This window comes from Adiantum capillus-veneris, chromosome 18 (genome assembly GCF_014529385.1).
Source record: "Adiantum capillus-veneris isolate H3 chromosome 18, ASM1452938v2, whole genome shotgun sequence".
Lineage (NCBI taxonomy): Eukaryota > Viridiplantae > Streptophyta > Polypodiopsida > Polypodiales > Pteridaceae > Adiantum > Adiantum capillus-veneris.
In genome coordinates, this window is record NC_140948.1 from 104489794 (window position 1) to 104513714 (window position 23921).

The 23921-nt window shown below is 44.0% G+C and overlaps 1 protein-coding gene across 4 annotated transcripts in view; it reads right to left on the reverse strand.

The window, feature by feature from the left end:
- LOC147436129 (potassium transporter 1-like) overlaps positions 1 to 13464 on the reverse strand; it is a 49882-nt gene extending 36418 nt beyond the window's left edge. For 2 of the 4 annotated variants that reach the window (XM_086489033.1, XM_086489032.1), the window contains exons 1-2: positions 12979 to 13464; positions 12346 to 12604 (exon numbers count right to left, since the gene is read on the reverse strand). In XM_086489033.1, the coding sequence (XP_086345159.1) occupies positions 12346 to 12604; positions 12979 to 13029 (310 nt within the window). In that variant the 5' untranslated portion in view covers positions 13030 to 13464. The remainder of the gene's footprint in view (positions 1 to 12345; positions 12605 to 12978) is intronic. The other 2 variants (XM_086489036.1, XM_086489035.1) reach the window with 1 other exon arrangement.
- Between the last annotated feature and the right edge of the window lie 10457 nt (positions 13465 to 23921).

The window sequence follows — 23921 nt, forward strand, 5'->3', positions numbered from 1 at the left end:
AGAAAGAATTGTTGGCAGTAATTCATGCTCTCACTAGTTGGAAACACTATTTGCTAGGGGCTGATTTTGTTGTCCAAACGGATCATCAAACCTTGCGATATTTTCTTACACAGACGAAGTTGTCTGAGAAGCACATGGGATGGGCAAACATCTTGTCAATGTTCCATTTTCACATTGTGCATGTGCAAGGGAAAAAGAACGTGGTGGCTGATGCGTTGTCACGAAAGCCCCAAATTTCAACAGTGTCAATTCCGTACCATTGTGAACTAGACGAAATGAAGACACAATATGCTGAAGATTCACATTTTGCAAGGATCTATGACCAGCTTGTTGATGGGCAACATCATGAGCACTATATGCTTAAGAATGACTTTCTCATGATGCATGGAAAGTTATGCGTTACTAAACAGTTACGGCCAAAGATTTTGATGGAAAGTCATGCTCCACCTTATGCTGGGCATCGTGGAATTGATGCGACAGTGAAAGGGGTTGAGGCATTCTTCTATTGGCCAGCTTTGTGTCAAGATGTTGACACATTTGTAAGATCATGCTTAGTATGCCAAAAAGTCAAATTTGACAGACAAAAGCAACCGGGATTGTTGCAGCCATTGTCGATCCCTGATAGGCCATGGGAAAGTATAGCAATGGACTTTATCTTTGATCTTCCAAGGACGCAATCAGGAAATGATGGGATTTGGACTATCATTTGTAGGTTCAGTAAGCAGGCCCATTTCATTCCTGTTAGGAAGAAGATAAAGCCACAACACATGGTCAAGATATTCATGAGCAATATCTTTAAATATCACGGGATGCCTCAGTCAATTGTCAGTGACAGGGATCCACGTATGACGAGTCTTTTCTGGAAGGCATTGTTTGAGAACATGGGCACTACGCTCAAGTTCTCTTCTTCGTTTCATCCGCAAACTGATGGACAGTCAGAAGAGGCAAATTCTACTGTCTTGGACCTGCTCAAATGTTATGTCTCGGAGCACAAGGCAACTTGGGAACACCATCTCCCATTGGTTGAATATGCTTACAATAACACTGTGCATACATCAACAGGTAAGGCACCATTTGAGATAGTGGAAGGAGGGAAGAAAGTCCCGCCCATTTTGCAGACTACGGACAAGATTTTTGAGGCAGACAAGTATGTGCAAGATATGGATGAAACATACAGGAAGATAAAGATTGCTCTTGAGAAGACTCAGGCTAAGCAAAAGAAAGTTGCTGATCGTCACCGTCGTGAACTTGTATTTTCACTTGGTGATTGGGTACTTTTGCGCTTTGAAAAGGCCAGGTTAAGGAAAAGGAAAGGCAAGGAATGCTTGTTTCCTAAGCTCGGTATGCGATATTATGGTCCTTTTCAGATTTCAGAAAAGATCAGCGATGTAGCTTACAGGTTAAAGCTACCAAAAGGCTGGAAAATACATAATGCTTTTCATGTCAGCCTTCTAAGGCCCTTTGTTGGTGATGTGCCAGAGAATATGCTTGATGAGGAACAACCCGAAGTGGAAGAATTGGATGAAATCCTTGTTCCTGAACAGATATTGGCACATAAAGAAAGAAAGGTTAGAGGAAAGGTTGCAAGACGCTATTTGGTGAAGTTCAAGAACTATCCATCATTAGATGCCAAATGGATGGAAGAGTCTGAATTGCTTGATTCACCTCAGCTATTGCAATTGTATCTTGAAGCCTTTCAAATGGAATCCACAGTGACTTGATGCAGCCTTTTTGGAGCAAGGCAAGAGCATGGTTCATGATGCTCAAGAGAGTAGTTAAGCAATTGTATCTACTCTTTCCATACAGAATTTAGCTAGAGAAGTTTGTGCTCAAGAGTACACTAGAAGACTTCTATGCTTGATATATGTGTCGTAGCCAGGTTGGTGGGATTGTTTAATCGTCCAACGCTACATTTCCGGAAGCATGTATATCTTGGATTCCCATCATAGAACATATGTGATATCAGGAGATATCTGCATGTATTATTGGCATGCAAGCGAGGTCGCTTGCAGTATTTCAAGGGTGGGGTGTGTCACTAGGAGGTGTATTTTTCCTGTTGCCTTCCGTAAATAAGTATTAGATATATTTATTTTATTTTTACTTGTTTGTCCCAAAACCCTTGAAAAGGTGCAAGTGGACATTGCATGGCCAGTGTGAAACGGCTGCAGCCAAATGGGTTTCTCACATCGGGGATCTAGGCCGGTCAGACAGGGACTGCCCGGGCCAGTTAGCACTGAATTCTGATGAGTATGGAAGCTCGTGTGCGCCAAACTGGAATTTGGGCCACTCGTCAAGTCACTGCAACTTTATAAGTTGAAAGGGGCTAGTAAATTAACCCACATTGTAGATGTTGGTCAAATGGTAGTCTTCAATGATGGTCAGGAGATCGATAGGGACGCCATGGAAGCATCTCCTAAAATTTAGGGAACTGCTATTTTTGACCGGAAAATGTGTTCGCGTCATTAGCTCTGGAATGACAAGGGGAACATTTTATTGCTCTGCTGCCAAGTCAATTGACGCACCAGTTGAGATATTTTTAGCAAGGAAAGCCCAAACTCGGAAACAGGGCGACGTGTCAGCCTGTGAGCGATTCTGCCACTCTGGGAGGCAAAAACGAGCTGCATATCAACAAAGGGGGCGCCATTTTCAGCCTCAGGTGGATTGTAGCAGGTACAGAAGCTATGGAATGCTTACCTTGCCCTCTATGCACAGTATGGTGACGGGAGTGATGCCCCGCACGCTACATACTGCTCTCTTTCTCCTCTACGTACAGTATGTTATGCCCCACTAGTGGGCTTCTCATTTGACCTATGTACAGTTCTGGGGTTTTATGCGCGTTTGCCAAGGCAAGAGCCTTCTGAACAGGAACCGGATTAGCTAATTGCTAATCCCCCACAGGTACGCACAGTTCCATCACGAAAGATTGCGAGTTTGGAGAGTTTTCTCACGTGAAAACTCGTCCAATTCACAGGGGAACTGTCCCATTGCGTGCGGGAGCCCTTGGGACACACGTAGGCGTGTTCGCTCCGCTAAAAACGATCCGAAACAGGGAATTACAGCCTGCTGTGTTTTTCTGCAGGTTTAGGGTTTCGCACCTAAACTGCAAGGGAACATCGGGGGAGCCTCGTGAGAGCCTTGGGATGCGTGTACAGGCTTTTGGGCTCCCGGCAGTGAAAAACAGAGAATTACAGCCCGCTGAATTTCTGTGACAGCTCACCAGAAAGCCTCCAGATATCGAGGGAATCCGTCGTAGACAGGTGTTTTTGACCTACAGGGGTTTTTGCGCCGTTATGCTGTCGAAATCCGGTCGAAAACCTACGTTTTCAGCCCTCGCCAGGTTTGGACAGCTTTGTGAAAGCTTGTGCTAAGTGGTCGGATCGTCTACCTTAATTTGAATAAAGAAATACCGAAAGGGGCGCCAGTCTTTGGGGCCTACAGGGTGTCGGTCTCGTGTGCGCAGTGACATTCTAGTCGCTGGACGCAACTGTGTTCTCTTCCCTTCTCAGTGCTCTGTGTAAAGTTAACAGGTAATTGAAATAGTACCGCCCTCTACGTTGTACGGGCCGGTTATAATATGCATCTATGTTAAGTGACTGGGCATGCACGGTCTACGAATAGACTCACAAAAGTGCCAAATCACTTCTAATCTAGACTAATTGGACTGACTGAACCCTGATCATGCTGTAGCTTGTCCACGGACACATAGGGTTGGATGTGTCACGTGACATCAACCTGCTGTTGACGTTGCATCTACATTAGTTGATTCTGCGTAGGCCGAGGTTGGCTCGTATTCGTGTTTCGCAAACCCAAGTTAGCACTAAATGGCAGAAGAGGCAGCAGGAGCTCCCCGCTCAACGGGCAACTTCTCAACAGAACCTGCAGTACCCTCAGCACCCGCAGTACCTCAGCAACCCCTTGGCGTTTTTGGTTCCCCCAACCTCGCCTACATTCAGCCTGGTGTTTTTGTAGCATCACCATCAGCATTCTCAGTTCCCTAGCGTTTGCAGATTCCCCATGATCGCCAGCCTAACCTCAGCCATAGCGTTTTTGGATTTCAGCATCAGTCCAAGGTTTGCATAGCGTTTTACTAACGCTACAGAGGCAGCCCAGCGTTTTTGGTTTTCAGCCATAAATGCATCAGATGGTCAGCATTTTTAGCCCTATTGGACAGTAGCAGATTCAGCCCTAGTTCTTTGCAGAAGACCCCCAATTTCAGCCCATAAAAGCGCACCCAAAACAGAGATTTTCAGCCATCGAAACAGCCCCGAAATTCAGCAGATACAAGACCACAGATTTCAGCCCTAAAGTCGTCGTCGTCATCACTGTCCTCGTCATCGGCATAGTCCCAAGTTGCATCAGTCCATTGCATACGCATTGTACCACTTTGTGCAATCAAAAGTAGACCACTCTCGCCGACGAGAGTGGGGCCTTTGAAGGAGGGTTTTACGTCGTCTCTGGTGTCGTATCTCTCTTCTCTCTCTATCTCTCAATCTCATACACTTGCACACACAGTGACCATTCACTTTGTTTGTGATCATAGCATTCTCTCATTAAGAACGGAAGGCTCTACCTTCCATAAGAACAAAAGGAACCTTGAGCACAGTTCGGAGCACTCATCTTGAGCAAAGCGAAAACAATCATTCCGCTGCACCTAACATTGGTATCAGAGCTTTGGCAGTGTTCTGTATCACTCAAGGAAAGAACCACAAGAACCACAGAAAAAAAAAATTGCTTGTTGAGGTCGCACGAACCAAAGTTCGCTTGGGCGTGTCGATTCCTAATCGTGTTTTTTGAAGAGTGACAGGAATCCCAAGAAAGAAGGGCTTGTCCAACCTCCCCTTGTGTCTCTTTTCACTCATTGAGAGCGGACCGTGCACTTAGCGGTCGGCCAATCGACGTGAGGTGGAAAAAAGCAACCTTGGTGTGAGCGCAAGGCCGCCAAGGGGTGCGCCCGCGGAAAAGAGTAGAACTCGGGTGAAGAGAAGATCCTGCTCAAACGCGATTTGCAAGCGAAAGAAACCCTCAAGATCCTCAAGAACCCAAGGACTCAAGAACCCAAGTTCCTCGTGAACTTAAGAACCCAAGACCACAAGAACCCACGACTTCAGAATGATCATCACTCGAAGCGGAATGGATACTTCGCTTAGAGGTGATGAGCATGAGAGAGGCGAAGAAGAATTTTCCCCACCAGGAGGTTTTCCGACCCTCCCCCTTTTCCATCTACGTCAAGGATTGCGCTTAACTCCTATGGAGGAGTTGGACCAAGAAAGAGAAGCAGAAAGAAAGGCCTACGAAGAAGACATGGCAGCCATAGAACGTAAGTACGACTTGCAAGAAAAAGAAAGTCAAGCAAGATTTGATCGCGAGAACAAAGCAATAGTGCAAGAGATGTTGCGACTCTTTTCTCAAATGCAGGCACAGATTCAACAAGAGATTTGGGAAAAGGAGACTCTCTCAGTCTCTTCTTCTTCAAAGCATGATACTAAGCACAATGATTTGCATGATGATAAGCATGATGATTCGTATGACAAGCATGATGATTTGGATGACAAAGATAAGCATGATGATTTGAATGATATTGCTAAGCATGATGATTTGGATGCCACTTACAAGCATGATGATTTGCATGATCAAGATGTGATTTCTCATGAGCATGATGATTTGCATGATCAAGATGTGATTTCTCACAAGCATGATGAGTTGCATGAAGATAATGTGATTGTTCACAAGGATGATGTGTTAGTGGATGCTTTTTCTAGCGAAGCTAACCTCGTTGTAGATTCGATCAATCACGAAGAACCGATCTTTGCTTTCGAGTCGAGGTCTAAAGAACCCCCACAGGACGATTCGACCCTTCAAGAAGAACCGATCTTGGCTCTCGAGCCTAGGTCCAAAGAACCCTCACAGGAAGTATTATGTGTTCGCATGATTGATACGCACGCATTGTTCGAGTGTTTCCTTCGTGATCGTTTCCTATATTTTAGTCAACATCGTTATGTGATCCCTTTTTCTAAGCATGACATATTGTATGTAGAGCAAGTTTCTCTCATGGATGAGCACGAATGTATGCGGATTTTTCATGAAAAGTTGAAAAGTATGTATGTAAGGAAGTCACATTCCATGTCTCTTCCTTGGCATGACACAGTACCCGAAAGAGCACATGAAAGTATGAGCACCAAGCATGGGCATTTCCATTGTGTTTTGCCACAGTTGATTGCTCTAGATCATAAGAGAAAGATTCGATCTCATTGTTTGCATGTGTTGGATGAACGGTTTGGTACTCCATCTCTATGTTCATCTACATTGCATACACAGTCTTTAAAGAAGACAAGATTTTTTCCACTCACTTTACATGGAATGGGTATGTTCGTGTTTTTGTGTTGGGAGTGGTTTCAGGAATTTTCAGCCATGGAGATTCTTGAAGAAGAAAGCACGACTCTAGACGAAGTTGAAGCATCAAAGGAGCCACAAAAGACAATCGCTTTCGACGCGGCCCAAAGAAGCAAGCGTTGCAGACCTTTATAAAGTTCAAGTACCGCACGACCCACACATCAGAGTGGGCACGCGAAGAGTCCCTTCCAAGATTCCGGATGCTATTGGCGATCTCCCTCGACGCCATACAGTTCGGTACCGGTACCTCACTTTGAAAAGGAGGGGATGTCACGTGACACATACAACCCTATGTGTCCGTGGACAAGCTACAGCATGATCAGGGTTCAGTCAGTCCAGTCAAGTCTAGATTAGCAGTGATCTGGCACCTTTGTGAGTCTATTCGTAGACCGTGCATGCCCAGTCACTTAGCATAGATGCATATCCTCCGGTTGCACACAGCATGATCATCAGAATTCCCATCAGAATCCATTAGAATCAGTTAGGGGAATTTTTCAGTGCATTTAGCCTATTTTCCCTATTTTTGGTATTTTTCACTTATTATTTTTAAGTGACTTTCCAACAAAAGTAGGTAGGGCAATTTTGCTAAGTTTGTATATAAGCAAACCCAAGTTAGCACTAAATGGCAGAAGAGGCAGCAGGAGCTCCCCGCTCAACAGGCAACTTCTCAACAGAACCGCAGTACCCTCAGCACCTGCAGTACCTCAGCAACCCCTTGGCGTTTTTGGTTCCCCCAACCTCGCCTACATTCAGCCTGGCGTTTTTGTAGCATCACCATCAGCATTCTCAGTTCCCTAGCATTTGCAGATTCCCCATGATCGCCAGCCTAACCTCAGCCATAGCGTTTTTGGATTTCAGCATCAGTCCAAGATTTGCATAGCGTTTCACTAACGCTACAGAGGCAGCCCAGTGTGTTTGGTTTTCAGCCATAAATGCATCAGATGGTCAGCGTTTTCAGCCCTATTGGACAGTAGCAGATTCAGCCCTAGTTGGTTGCAGAAGACCCCCAATTTCAGCCCATAAAAGCACAGCCAAATCAGAGACTTTCAGCCACCGAAACAGCCCCGAAATTCAGCAGATAGAAGACCACAGATTTCAGCCCTAAAGTCGTCGTCGTCGTCACCATCGTCGTCATCGGTATAGTCCCAAGTTGCATCAGTCCATTGCATACGCATTGTACCACTTTGTGCAATCAAAAGTAGACCGCTCTCGCTGACGAGAGTGGGGCCTTCGGAGGAGGGTTTTACAACGTCTCTGGTGTCGTATCTCTCTTCTCTCTCTATCTCTCAATCTCATACACTTGCACGCACAAGGACCATTCACTTTGTTGCTGATCATAGCATTCTCTCATTAAGAACGGAAGGCTCTACACCTTCCATGAGAACAAAAGGAACCTTGAGCACAGTTCGGAGCACTCATCTTGAGCAAAGCGAAAACAATCATTCCGTTGCACCTTACAGATCCGCCCTAGCGTTTTTTATTTGCAGATCAACCTCAGCATTTTGCAGATCTACCGTGACAGAATCATCAGTTAGATCAACGTTTTCAGTTTTCAGCATCAAGACACCGTAGTAGAAGCCCCGAACCTCGCAGATCTCACCTTTGCGCAGCAGATCCTCGCAGCACGATCAGAAAGTTTGCAAATTCAGCCCGATAAACACAAATTTCAGCATCTGCGTTTTCAGTGCGCCGTCGTTGCATCGTCATCATCGCCGTCGTCACCGACATAGAGTCAGAATTCAGCAGATAAAGATTTGCAAATTTCAGCACTTGGCGTTTTCAGATTTCAGCCCGTCTCATTGTCGTCCTCATCATCGTTAACATCATCGGCAAGTCCAAAGCATTGTAGAGTTTTGTGCAATCAATAGTAGACCGCTCTCGCCATAGAGAATGGTGCCTTAGGAGGAGGGTTTGACAACATTCTCATGTCATATTCTTCTCTCTCTATCTCTCAGTCTCATGCACCTTCATTTACAATGTTCATCACTCTCTCACTAAAGGAACGGAAGGCTCTCCCTTCCGCAAGTAAAAGGAACCCTTGAGCACAGTTCGGAGCACTCATCTTGAGCAAAGTTCAACATTCATTCCGTTGCACCTTACATTGATATTAGAGCTTTGGCAGTGTTCTGTATCACTCAAGGAAAGAACCACAAGAATTTTTACTTTTATTTTGCTTGTTGGGGTCGCACGTAACCCAAGACCTCTTGGGCGTGTCGATTCCTAATCGTGTTTTTGAAGAGTGACAGGAAACCCAAGAAAGAAGGGCTTGTCAAGCCTCCCCTTGTTTCTCTTTTCACTCATTCAGAGCAGACCGTGCACTTAGCGGCCAGCCAATCGACGTGAGGTGGGAAAAAGCAACCTTGGTGTGAGCGCAGGGCCACCAAGGGGTGCGCCCGCTGGAAAGAGGAGCTCGGGTGAAGAGAAGATCCTTCTCTAACACGATTGCAAGCTAAAGAAGAACTCAAGAACTCAAGAACCTCAAGAACCCAAGACCCACAAGAACCAAGTTCCTCGTGAACTCAAGAACCCAAGACTTCAGTGTATGTTCATTACCCGAAGCGGAATGGATACTTCGCATGGAGGTGATGAGCATGGCAGTGGCGAAGAAGAATTTTTCCCACCAGGAGGTTTTTCTGACCCTCCCCCTTCCCCATCTACGCCACGGATTGCACCACATCCTATGGAGGCTTTGATCAAGTCGATGATGGACATGATGATATGACAACATAGACAACACATAGATAGACAGGCAATCTTGGATCGTGAACACGAAGAAAGAAGGCAGCCTTAGGGCGTGAGCACGAGCAAGCACACTTGGCGGACGAAGAAGAAATAGCAGCCTTAGAGCGTGAGCTCGAGCAAGTACGCTTAGCGGCCGTAGAAAGAAAAACAGAATTGGATAGCGAGCAAGTTGTTCATTCTTCATCTCTCATTTCTAATGTGCAGGCGAAGATTGCAGAGACTCAAGAGAAGGAGACTCTCTCAGTCTCTTCTTTTTCAAAGCACGACACACAGGAATTGCATGATAATGATAAGCATGATGATTTGCATGATAATGATGTGATTATTCACGAGCATGATGATGTGCATGATCAAGATGTGATTACTCACGAGCATGATGATTTGCATGATAAAGATGTGATTGTTCACAAGGATGATGGGTTGGTTGATGCTTTGTCTAGTAAAGCTAACCTCGTTGCAAATACGATCAATCACGAAGAATCGATCTTGGCTCTAGAGTCGAGGTCCAAAGAACCCCCACAGGAAGTATTATGTGTTCAAATGATTAGTCAGCACCCATTGTTCGAGTGTTTCATTCGTGATGCTTTCCTATATTTAGTCACCGTCCTTATGTGATCCCTTTTCATAGGCATGACATATTGTACGATGAACACGATTCGCTCCTGAATGAGCACGGATGTATGCAGATGATTTATGAAAAGATGAAATGTTTGCATTCAAGGAATTCACATTCCATGTCTCCTCCTTGGCACGACACAGTATCCGAAAGAGCACAAGAAGGATTGAGCATCAAGCATGGGCATTTCTATTATGATTTGCCACAGTTGATAGATTTAGATCAGAAATACAAATTTCAAATCCATTGTTGCGTGTGTTTGATGAACAATTTGGCACTCCGTCTCTATGTTCATCTACATTGCATGCACAGTCTTTTAGGAAGACTAGAATTTTTCCAGTCACTTTACATGGAATGGGTATGTTCGTGTTTTTGTGTTGGAAGTGGTTTCACGAATTTTCATCCTCGGAAATTCGTGAAGAAGGTAGACGCATGACTCTAGACGAAGTTGAAGCATTGAAGGAGTTACAGATAACTTTGTGTCGCTTTCGGCATGGCCCAAAGAAGCATGCATTGCAGGCCTTTATGAAGTTCAAGTATCGCACGACCCACACATCAGAGTGGGCCGGCGAAGAGTCCTTCCCAAGATTCATCCAGACGCTGTTGGTGATCTCCCTCGACGCCATACAGTTTGGTACCATTACCTCACTTTGAAAAGGAGGGGATGTCACATGCACATCTAACCCTATGTGTACGTGGACAAGCTACTTCATGACATGGGTTCAATTCAGTTAGATTAGGAAGTGTTCTGACACTTTTGTGAGTCTGTTCGCAAACCGTGCATGTCCAAGCACTTACAATAGATGCATATCCTCTGGTTGCACACAACATGACCATCAGATTTTAGTCAAAACCCATCAGGAGCATTTTTACAGTGTATAGACCAATTTTCACTCATTATTTTTAAGTGACTTTTGTTGGCAACCTAGCGTTAGCACTTTCAGGCAGACGAGGCAGAAGGGACCTGACATCCAACAGTGCACCTTCTCAACAAGAAACCCCCCCCCCCCCCCCCCCCCCCAACCCGGGGGATGACCTAGCGTTTTCAGCCAAGAACAGCCAGCGTTTTCTTCCATTACAGATCAGCCCTAGCATTTTGCATTTGCAGGCCAACCTGGCGACAGCAGGACAACAGACCCTCTAGCGTTTTTGCATCAAGTACCAGATCAGCCCTAGAGTTTTTGATTTGCAGATTAGCCTCGGCATTTTGCAGATCTACCGCGACAGAATCATCAGTTAGATCAGCGTTTTCAGTTTTCAGCATCAAGACACTGCAGTAGAAGTCCCAAACCTCGTAGATCTCACCTTTTCGCAGCAGATCCTCGCCGCACAGTCAGATCCATCAAAGTTAGCAAATTCAGCCCGGAAAATGCAAATTTCAGCATCTGCGTTTTCAGTGCATCGTCGTTGCATCGTCGTCGTCACCGACATAGAGTCATAATTCAGCAGATAAAGATTTGCAGATTTCAGCCCTTAGCGTTTTCAGATTTCAGCCCGTCTCCTCGTTGTCCTCATCGTCGTCGACATCGTCAGCAAGTCCAAAGCATTGTAGAGTTTTGTGCAATCCATAGTAGACCGCTCTCGCCATAGAGAGTGGTGCCTTCGGAGGAGGGTTTGACAACATTCCGGTGTCGTATTCTTCTCTCTCTATCTCTCAATCTCATGCACCTTCATTCACAGTGTTCATCACTTTGTTCGTGTCCATTGCACTCTCTCTCTCTAGGAACGGAAGGCTCTCCCTTCCGCAAGTAAAAGGAACCCTTGAGCACAATTCGGAGCACTCATCTTGAGCAAAGTTCAACATTCACTCCCGTTGCACCTTACACTCTCTCGGTTCTAAAAGTCTATTCTTTTCAGTTGGCACATGGTGTCCTCCCGTTACAAAAAAACCTCGCCCCGATTAAGGAAACTCACGCAAACAATCATGCCACCCCACATTGTATAAATTATTTTTTAGAAATACAACAAAACCAAAAAAAACCAACATACAAATCCTATCCGTACGGTACGGATCCATGCAATACGGACGTACTATATGGATGGGATCCGTAGGTCAGTACGCTACAACCTTGAAGCAACACAGATACTATCAAATCAATGCAGGACGCATAGTGAACCAAATCCTCGATAGGCAATGCACCGAAGGTGACATATAAGACAAATCCAAGCTGGGCATCTAAAAAAATGAAACGAATTGTCATGCACCAAGGGCCATCATTGTCCATAGAGCCAAACCAAGGAACAGTGCGAGAAGGCATGGTATAGAAATTGCTCCCAAGGCTCTGCCCCAAAAAACAAAACTCGGACTATGAGCTTGAAAAGCAATGCACTACTCTGCATCTCTAGATCAATAGAAGTCCCTTCTCTCGAAGCATAATAATAGTGCGCCAATGAGCTCTAGGGGGCGACATGTCTCGAGAGCCATCCAAACCACCCAAAGGGATCTCTCTCTCTCTCTCTCTCTCTCTCTCTCTCTCTCTCTCTCTAAATCAAGAATTCCATAGTTTGGAAACACGCTTGTTTGAAACATGTAAAATAGTATACACTTGTAACAATAGAAACCAAGCTTGTAGATGTTAATGAATAAAAACACTAACCTTCTCCATTATCATCAACATTCAGTATCAAAAACGCATACTTAAGGAGGGGGATGAGAGTCAAGGTCCAGAAGATAAACGAGAACACTCCAAATATCTCATCTTCGCTTATGTCGCCGGCTGGAAAGTGGACTGATAGCAATCTGGGATGAGAGCTGAAGGTGCACTTGTACACATACAAAGGGGACGTGCTTAGATCACCATAGACAACTCCCAAGCTTTGATATGCTAAACTAAGCGCTGCCACATAAACTTGTCTCTGTTTTAAAGTTAAGAAAACAATAATGTTAAAATCGCTTGAAATCAAAACCCTTGCAAATTTCAAAGAAAGAGTGCAGAATCAAGTTTAGACATATGCAGCCAGACATCAATGATGAAGGCTTGACCATTTTCATGCTAATTTGGAAGGGTGAGGCAAAATCTACCTAGTATACTTGGCATTAGCATCTACTCGCAATTCACTTGGGAAAGCGGGCACACAAGCTCCACAAGCCTCAAGTTTGCATTTTGGCTTAAACAAGAGACTTCATTGTGTCCTTTTCTGTCTACTATGTGATTGCATTTGAAGCTCTCTCTCTCTCTCTCTCTCTCTCTCTCTCTCTCTCTCTCAAAAGCCCCTGAGCATATTTGCACCTTGTTTGCATGGAGGTTCTCTTCATCCCGTGGACTGTCGCTTGCCCCCATTCAAATAAAGCGTAGACAATCAAAATGAAAGAGTGTAATGAAACACTATTACATAGATACCGTGAAGGAACTACAAGTTAAGTTCAGAGAGTGTAGCAAGCTTTGCGAGGCCTAGCAAGCATTGGCACTTGGCTGCTGGTATGCTTGCTCTTTTTAATGACTACACCAACACAGGCTAGCATTTCAAGACGTGAAGGGGTGATGAAAAGGTGGTGAGATTGTAAAGGGTGCAACTCCATTGGACGTGTACTCTGTGTGTGTGTGTGTGTGTGTGTGTGTGTGTGTGTGTGTGTGCGTGTTGGGGAGGAGAGCAACTGAAAAAAGCAGGGCATAATGTGCGTGCAAAAGGACACAACTCTCTCTCTCTCTCTCTCGTCTCATCTGCTTCTTCTTCTTCTCTCTCAACACACTCACGAGTCATCGCGCGCGCGCGCGCGTGTGTGTGTGTGTGTGTGAGTGTGAGAGAGAGAGAGAGAGAGGACCGTATTTCACAGGCGCAGCAGAACGGGCGGGAACATCATCAGAAAAGAGGAGAGAGCGATGGTGCTGGTACAGTGTACTCCTCATTTTCACTTTCCGTCGTTCAATGCTCTTCCATTACAGTAGCTTCCATAACTAGTTTGGCCTGATTACTAAGTAGAATTTAGTCAATTCAATAAGTAGTTCTTGATGGAGTGCAAGTAAAGGAAAATGAAGAGCAGGCATTAGGAGAGTTACACACACTCACAAGAGCAAGTGTGTGTGTATGTGAGAGAGAGAAAGAGAGAGAGGGATGTGAGAGAAGTGCACTATACAAGGAAGAGGAATCCCGATCCTCGAGCGAGACAAGATACCGAGCAAGCACAGACATTGAAAAAGACCAGATCATGACCTCAATAGTTACTTTGTAGATGATAGGGTAGCAAAGTAAAGAAGTTACATCTCAAATAGTCTCAAACAAAAGAATTATACTCTTACTTCGAAGTGTTCATACACATTGATATATAGTCAACAACACATATGCAAAATGATGCTAGCAAAGAGAGCATCAATACTAAAAACAAGAATCTCTTAATAAAACTAACTCCAAAAAGTTGTGCTCACATAGATAAACACTTCATGCCACACTATACAGGGAAAATGGTTGACGACAAAATACCCTACAACGCAAAACTATTACAACCCAAGAGACTTGAATTACTGCTATATATTTGGTTGTCCTCCACCCAAAGCCTGAAAGAACTCCACCTTTGTCAAGGCTGCTTGGTGCATGAACTCATGGGCTTGAGAGTCCAAACCCAACATATGGAGAAAAACATAGTAGATATGCTTGCACGGCACATATGTCAGTCTCTTGGACTCTCAAGTCTTCACAGGTACAGCGTGGAAAATCAAACAAAGTCACAAAGTATGTAACTCCCTTTGCCCTTGATCCATCTGTGCTGACATAGAAAACATGTGTCTCATTGCACACAATGATAACCTCTTTAACTAATTTTGCTATCATGCATCTATCCAAATCAACTCCGGTCTGAAATTCTTATGTTAGCTTCGATCGCCACTTAACAATCTTTCCATCTCTATATTTTGGCCGAAAGGCACTAGGAACACTATTTGCTGCTCTAGTGTCAGGACAAGGATCCTAGGCCTAGGGGGTCAGGGACCTAAGCCAGGGGCTCAAACTAGACCAATGTGGACTGGGGATCCATATGATGGCTAGGGCTAGGAGCCGATCTATACATAGGGTGGTAGGGCGGTGGATCCGGCATCACAGTCTCATAGGCCTTTCACTGATATTAGAGCTCAGGGGCGAGGAGAGTCATGGAGGAAGGAAGGAAGGAGAAGTGTTGGGTTGCTTTGCATGGCTTGGCATGCTCTCTTCTCACTCTCTCTCTCATCTCAACTTCTCTCCCTCGTGAAGCATGGAGGAAAAGGCAGGGCTGCTCGAATTTCTCTTAAACTCATGGCCAATGCACATAAGCAGATAACGGCTCCTTTTTACAGGAGGCGGCCGAGAAGACGAAGCGGGAACGACCTCTTGCCGGCAAAACGGCTGCATGGGTTTCGATGGGGCTGCTCCCAACTAGCTTTGCCATGCTACCCTGACGAAAAACTGCTTCTTGAGCGCCTGCATCAGAGAAGCGGGTGGGTCACCACAAGCTTTTTTCCCCTTGCGTTGTTGTCGTCTACAGCTATACTGTCATCGCCTAAGAGCAGGTTCACATTATTTTATTTTATTTTGGAATAACATGGGCGCCCTAAGCCTACTATAGGGGTCCGTCCCCATGCTAGACAACACAACCCGGGCATGCCAAGGGCGTCGCACTCCTCGAACCTCGACTTGGCTGTCATGAGTTGGAATCGCCATGCAGTTGTCACAGCACACTGCATTTTCCTCATATCGGACTGCATGTAGCATGCATGTTCACATGTGGCCATGCGATTGCTTACAAAAGCATATGCACAAACATTCGCACACGAAAAGCCGCGAATTTATTCTGGTGGAGTACTATAATAATGAAGAAAGATAGCACGGCTATCTTTACGATCCATTATAGCTCTTCACCATGAGTTTCACATAAGGCAAGGCATTTCGAGAGAAGCCTTGCAACTAACCTCCATGAGGGTACATGAGGGCAGGACAATCTTCAAGTTTTGACAGGGGCTGCAAGGATCATGGAAGCGCTACCACATAGGCCATGCGGCTAGCAAGGTAAGTCGACACAAGTCAGTCATGAGATATGCATTTGTTTTTGAAGTTGTTTGGCAAATTTGTTCGAACATGATGAGTGATTCTTGTCCCAGCAAGGCTGTTGTACAAGTTATCAAGCTCCATTCATTTGCACGTTTTGCTAGCATGCATGATCATCACTTGTACATGCAACTGAATTATGCCTATAATGTGCATGCTGCATTGTTACTTTGAAATTTACATAACATTTCGGGCAAGGAAGGCTTGCATTGCCTTCTAGAAAGGCTCGCACACAATCGAGGGGAGTGCACTTTAGGCACTCCAAGCACAAACATGGCTTGTGACGGTTGTTTTCAGCATTACAATTTTGTTGGCATCGAACCAATGCTTAACCTGCCAACATGACTCAAGCATGGCTTGAGTACCCGCAGCCTTGATTTGTTGCACGGATCAATAGCAGTTCAATTTTGATGCCCATGAAATCTCAAGGAGATCGGCACACCCTGTGGCTTGAATTCATGAAGGGTGCACAGAGCTCGGCATGGCTGACTTCTTGTCACTGCTTCCAGAAGCCGACAAAGATGCTCGCCACACGGCACTAGCCAATTTCAATTAAAATTGCTCGACAAGGTCGATTCTTTTTCTCATGCTCTCTGTATGTCAATAGCCGCATCAATTGGCTATTAGAACTAACAGATTTTAGTGAAGCAAGGCTTCAATCTAGTGATCTTCAATTGCGGCTTCTCCCGTTTGGCATATGCTATGAGCGTACGGATTTGGGAGGGATTAGCCAATGGGCTTGCAAGTTATTTTATTTCATGAATGACGGGCATATATGGAGCAAGAGGATGAGTTTTGTATACGACAAATTACACTCGTTGTGTATACGACCATTCCCCCTCGCACAACAGATATGGCTAGGAGCCATCTATGAGACAGCAGACATGGCTATGTGCCATTTGTCTGAGAGCCAATATGGCTATGAGCCATCTGTGAGCAAGGCTTCAATTCAGGAATCTTGCATTGAGCTTTTTCCTGTTTGGGGTATGCTATGAGCACACGCCCTTGGGGAATTTATCCATATGCCTACAGGATATTTCAGGGCGTGTATATGATACATACGCCGACTTTCTCTCACGCAACAGAGCTAGTTATGATCTACATTTGAGCGAACTTTTCCTTTACATCCCAGACAACTGCTACAACAGGATGACCGGGTTAGACCATGTTCAGTATTGTTTATTTTTCCATGTTTATACATTTAATGCTTTTGTGCAAAGCAAAGTTCTTTGACAATTTTACATGAAGCAAGGCTTCTCCCTTGTGCCAAGGTACTGCCCAATGACTTGACATCACGGGCAGTGGCACACAAGTTTGGGGAACTGGCAAAATAGGGAATATCACTCCCTACCAGTACATCTCTGCAAGGCACTTATGGTTTTGGCTCTCACGTTTGAGGCCATCACTTTTGCCAAGGGCTTAAATTTCTGCATGCACGGCATGCTAGCTAGGTAGATTCAATTCTACCGCCTTATGCAATATGCTTCCGTTATAACACCAGACACTTGTCACGGACAAGATAAGTTATGGATTGTTTAACATGATTTTTGGTTGTTGTCAACGCATAACACCACTAAAAAGAACCTAAAACTTGGAATTCATTCACCGACAAAGTGCCCTATTCAAGTCATCCTCGCACAGTCACGACCCCATACATGGTAGATGGTCAAGATTTGACTTGTGTTTTTTGTTGCCTCTCTCGATGAGAGCGTCATACAGACAGATTGTTGTATGCTTATGGAATAAGCTGCAAACGAGGCATAAGATGCACACGAGCACATGGATTGGGTACGCACTACATTAGGTTAAGAAACCTTCCTCAACCCAGCATGCTACCTCTTTCTCTCTCTTTCTTATTTCTCTTAAGAATAATGAAAACTTTCTAAGAAGCTTTTGATACATATTTTGTCCATGAGTCAGCCTGAGCCAAGATGCTCTAACTCTCAGCTAGAAATTGGGCAAGACGCCCTCTACATTAGTCTTCATCATTTTGTTTATTGAACACTAATTGCCATAAGGACTATGAGCCACACATGCTGGCTACGAGTCATTGTCAGATCTCGGGTACGACCCAATTGTTGGCATTCCTTGGGTGATTGTTCTTAAGATCGAACAGATCTACCCATTGGAGTACACATCGGCGTTAATGGACAAGCAAGAGTCTTGTCATTACGGATGTTCAGTAGGGTGTCATTTTTGCACTACATGTTTTTAGTGCGACACTCGAATTGAGTTTCTGATAACCTTAAACTCACATCAGCTGATCTCTACCACGGAGTATAGATGCAGCAATCAGTTGAGACAGCATGGTTGTCCCTACGAGCTAGACATCTCCCTTTTGTAGATCTCTTGCTCTCTCTCAAGCACTACGAGTGTCTATGGCATCACAGTTTTGGGGTAAGACCCCGTGGGTGCTTACTAAATCACCCCATAGGCATGGAGGGTCACAGTTTGATCTATTCCCGTTACACTTTCAAGGAAAGAATTTTGGTAGCGGACAAATTCAACTTTGCAAGTTGATTCTCATCATTCTGTACACGGTTAACTATGTTGGTTACCGTTACCTGCTAGTTGAGCAGTTTCTACAAAGAGTCTTACCAAGGGGTTTGACTACGTAGATTCTACCCAACGGACTTGGATTGCGAAGGCAACACCCTGGGTTTCCAGTGCAATGTTGCTTGGTTTTTTCACAGGTGGGAAACGTGCTCCTGTGCGTTTGAATATGGGTAACTGAACTTTTAGTTCAATCCCCAGGGCCATGCCAAGCGCATATCGGAACAAGTATTTTGGGCCGTAGTGTCCAATGTACATTATGTTGTTATGAACCCACTTGTCGGATTCGATTTGGCATATGTTGTCACATGGGATACAACATGGTCTAGGGACTCAAGGAGTTCGGTTTAGCCAGTGTGGAGCAAGGCTAATGAGGGTCCCTCTCACTCCCGTCGTAGAGTGTTTGCAGTTACCTCCACACACAAGTACATCTTGTACTTGTAGGATGTTCTTTTTTCATACATTCTTAGTTGAGACATATTCCACATGTGGCAAATATGAGTCTTTGGGACTCACAATGGCGCCCACTATTTCAAATATGTGTCACGACAAAGTCCTCAGGTGCTGATCACATATGTTTTCTATACCATTTTCAACACGACGTATCAAGAGCAATTTTGGTGGCCAGAAATTGTCGGATACTTAGAATGACTTGTTTAGGTACAAGTACTACTAAACAACAGTACAGATGGTTGTTTATACATATAGCAAGGCTCTAAGTTGTTAATGAAAAAGTTTCATTGTTTGTCCCTAGAAGTGATTAATGTTCCATCTTCTATTATGGTTCAAACATTTCAGCAAGGCTTGAAAATGATTTCCACTGAAAGTATTTAGTTTCTTTCCGGAACTATTTAGATTCCTCTTTACTGTGTGCTACACACATCACATTCGCCATAAGTATTGGCAAGGATGATCATGGATATACAGGTTCGGATCTGTTTTTTGCTAAATGCATGCACACTAGGTGTTATGGGCCTAGTGTTTAGCAAAGGCTAATTTGGAATGGCATGCATATTCATCAAGTTGTTGCTTATGAAGCATTTTGCACTCTATGCGCAGTATCTCTATGAGATTACTTTTGGGTCTACCAATCACCAATAGAGGTCATGGCTCGGTTTGGATGCTTGTGGATTTTTTGAGTTAACCATGATCGTTATTCAAGACATTGTTGATTCCTCAGCAATATTGTATGATATAGTGATCACCGTTTATTAGTCATCTAGGCTGACTTCCTGTAAACCGTGGGGGAAACACACATTAGTACTGTCAATTATCCAAGGGGATAGGCAGATTATAAAGTGTAATCTTGTGCTAAAAGATATGCAAAGTGCGTATATTAGCACCAAGCAATCCAATTAATAAGCATTTATTGCTCTACTTGGAGTTTTCTTACCATAAGTTAAAGCATGTTAGCGACTAGGTTTAGTCTCTTCATGTCTACGTCCGGTTCTCAACCTTGCACACTATTTATGGTGGAGTTGTTTATTGATGAAATTTACACACAAGTCAAGGACTTAAATTTTCGGTACATCTTTGTTGTGATAACTCGTTTAGCATGCTCATGTGCGTTCTAAATGGAGCTACACACTCTGATTGGATAGGAACTGGTAACACAAGATGCTTGCAAAAAGACAACAATGTTGAAAATCAAGATGTTGCTCTTGGTTTCATTGAACCTCCTCACTGCATCAAGTATCAATTGGCTTGCGTATGGGATGCCAATACGGAAAACATCAGTGTTCTTACGAAGATACTATCACTTGTGTTTTCGAGGACGAAAACGCTTCTCCAAGGGGGGAGTAATGTTAGGACAAGGATCCTAAACCTAGGGGTTTAGGGACCTGAGCCAGGGGCTCGGATTGGACCAGTGTGGACTGGGGATCCATATGATGGCTAGGTCTAGGAGCTGGTCTATACATAGGGTGGTAGGGCGGTGGATCCGGCATCACAGTCTCCTAGGCCTTTCACTGGTGAGCCCCTGGCTCAGGTCCCTGACCCCCTAGGCTTGGGATCCTTGTTCTGACATCTAGTGCCCCTGTTCAAAACTGCACCTTTAGTTCCATGTCGAAGAAGCACAAATCCATTAGCTTCAAGCTGTTCCACCTCAGATTGCAGCAGTGCCCTCAGCGACCCTCCAAACACATGGTGCAGGTCTGGGTGGTCCCACTATCATCTCATGAATCTTCCATGTGTGCATGTTGCTTGTATTTCAAAACCAAACATAACCCTCAACAAACCCTCCAGGATTAGACCCAAATGTGGGGTATTTTCTACGACCACAAAAAAATGGTGCGGCAGCCCCATGCTTAATATCATATGAGCCCTCATTAATAAATCGTCCACATTTGTCTGCTTGATTTTGTAGAATCCCAAAACATGTCATCTTACGCCCTGGTTCAATTCTTCTAATTGCCCATACTGTCTTTGCAACCTTTATCTCGGGCCAATATTCTATATTCCCATGTGCAGATGCATACCCTGTCCCACCAACGGGTTCATTGACCGTCACAAACTCAGGCCTATGGCTATCCTCCTCCAATACCACACTTGGATCCACAAAGATTGGCCTCTTCTTCTTCACACTTTTCTCCCTTATATTTTTTATTCATCGCTTGACTTTGAAAACCCATTTCTGCCATCGAGGAATGAGTCGTATCGACCAAATTTTTCGCAGTTGACGCAGTCGATGATCGATTTAAGAATCTTTGGGCAAGATCTTGCATATTGGGGCCATTTCTCATCTTTGCACCTTTAAGGTAGGCATTGTACTTAACACTCTGAAGCACATCCATTGACATATCTGCCCTTGCAGCCTCATACAAACTAATTTTATCTTTGTAACCAAAGGTTGCTCGCATGCTAGCATGTTTAGTTTTGGATAAGTTGGTGTTTGGGACAAAAATGCCAAACTCAACTTGCATTACAAATCTTCCTCCCCAATGCGAAACTCTGACATCCCACCATGCCAACCATGTTTCGAAACAAGAAACCTCTCTATCAATAGCATGCCCAGCCCTCCAATAGCGACGGAGCTCCCCCTTGCAAATTTTTTCTTGGTTCTCTGATGGCGCATTTCACCACTTGCAACACAAAAGCTTATGTTCTTCTTGAGAGGAAGGTCGAATGCACTTGACAGTGTGTCGGATCATTGATTGCTCCCAATGGAAAACACATGACCTTTCCTTGGCAGGCATAATCATCTCAGGACCCCCAAAGTAAACAGTTATTACTGCTATCCAATTTGCATTTGCTTCATCTGCCATAAAACCTCTGAATTCAGGCTTATCATATCCTTGCTCTTGGACCACATTATTGAGCATCTTCCAAAACTCTATCTGTGCAAACTTATTCTCCACGGTAAATTCACATGTTGCGATTGTCATAAGTTCACGCACAAACGGATCATACACATGTGCAGACATTGTAGGCCGTCCATGCACACGGTGAACATGGTCAAAGTGCACCCACATGTGCTCTAAATTCCCATCAGATGCATTTGATTCACTAGATCAACTCCACTGCCCGGTCCAATTATGGACATCCTCAACACATGTGGTTGTTGGTCACTCCCAAGCTGACCTGGAAAGAGAACATTATGTATGTATGGATACCTACTCTTGCTCTTAAGATCCATCACTGCCTCTAAGCCTCGAGCGCTCACATTCTTTGATCGTTTGGCACATTCCAAGCTTCGCTCAATCCTTTGCTTATCAGACAACGGTGTGATAGTGTCCAAAAATTCAGCAAACTCGCCATCCCCAATGTACTGAATGCAGCCACCATTCTCCATGACCAGATTTCCCATTATAAAATCTTGAGCAGTGGCACATTACAATTTCTTGGCTGTAGTAAAAGGCACTTGAGAAGGACGATTGAGTAGAACTGATGCCACCTTTTCCTCATTTAATCTGCACCTTCCTTCTGCACAGGGATGTTGATGCCTACCTAAATGAATTGCGCAACGGGTCCACTCATGCTTATCACTTGGCATACAATAATATACGACTGTAGGACATGTATTCACACATTCTGGTAGTTCAAAACAATGATTACAAGCCAAAGTTCCATAGTTTGATGTAATCATGCCTCGAGGAGAAGACTTGGAAAGCCGGCCTCGCCAGTGAGCCTCATTATGCAGTTTTGTTCTTATATAATATGGGCATTCAATGCTTACACAACACAGATGACCTGAGCATCTAATGAACCTAACCACTCCTAGAAAGCTATCATTGCTGCATGTTACATATTCAATCCATATATGGCTGTCATGTCTCTGCTCATCCTTGTCATTCCATTAGCTAGACCAAAAGACTGTAACTCAAATACCACATATCCATCATAATGCAGGCAGCTCCCGAACTTGAATGGTATCCTTTGCCTGCTTGAGTGCCAGGTTGCTCTGTGGAGGCATAGTGTGTATCATATCAAGTACACTAGAAGGACCATGCAACATATCACCAGCTTCCAAATCCACAAATACTGGCTTTGTCACTGTTCCAATGCTTTGTAAGCTTTCAGTTGCAATGTGAACCTTATAGAACTTACAATTGTCATGATTGAGAAGGAAGACTTGCTCACCATTGACAGCTTCAACGGCCTCTATCTTCACTTGCTCACCCGTTAGAGTCAATGGGTGAAAACTGAATGCATTATATATTTCAAAATGTTGTCTATAGAAGAAACTGAGAGTGCATAGATGTTATCTTCAAACGTAAGACACAGCTTCTGACCACGCCGTGGTCCATAAATGGTTATGTGTCTAACCATTGTTGGCTAAACGCTCACTTAAGATGGATTATTGAGCTGAAGACTGTTTGAAAAATAACTAATAGAGTATCAAAACATCACTAAATTTTTTGCTGGCAAAAAGAAGACGTTCAAGAATCTTAGCTTTTATGTCGCACCTAATGGTATAACTATGAGATGTTGCACTATCATACCAATTACAACAGTTCATGATGTGTTAATAAATATCATGATTACTACTCATGGCTTCTTGAAACAAGTCACAATACGTCAATATAAATATGTCCAAAATGTATTAGACCTTATAGTCTAAAACTGTGAATTATAAAAATTATATAAATACGTCAAACTCCATTAGACCTTATATATATCAACTTTTAGATGTGAAATTTTAAATTTTTAGTGTACGCTAACTTACAAAAAACACCTATCTATTATCTATATTCAATGTGCAAGTGGCAGCACCTTCCATGTAGGTCTTTCAAAACTTTCCTCAAATCACTTCGTGAGCTTTGATTCTACTACTTTAAGCAAGACTAAGATTATAAGCGCACTCCGGCGTATGGAGGTAGAGAGAGAAAAGAAAACAGAGCTTGGAGCACAATGGCAAGCCGCAAGTCAGCACATGATACAACTATTTTGTGTAAATGATTTGGCCTAAGAACCTAAATCACTCGTATGAGGAGTTGTAACGTGATCCATTACATAATGAAAAATTTCCATATAAACTTGTATCTATCTTATTTTGTAGTAAGCTTGATATTTATGCAATATTTCATAAAACAATGGAATATTGCGGAGGTAGAGAGAGAAAAGAAAACAGAGCTTGGAGAACAATGACAAGCCGCAAGTCAGCACATGA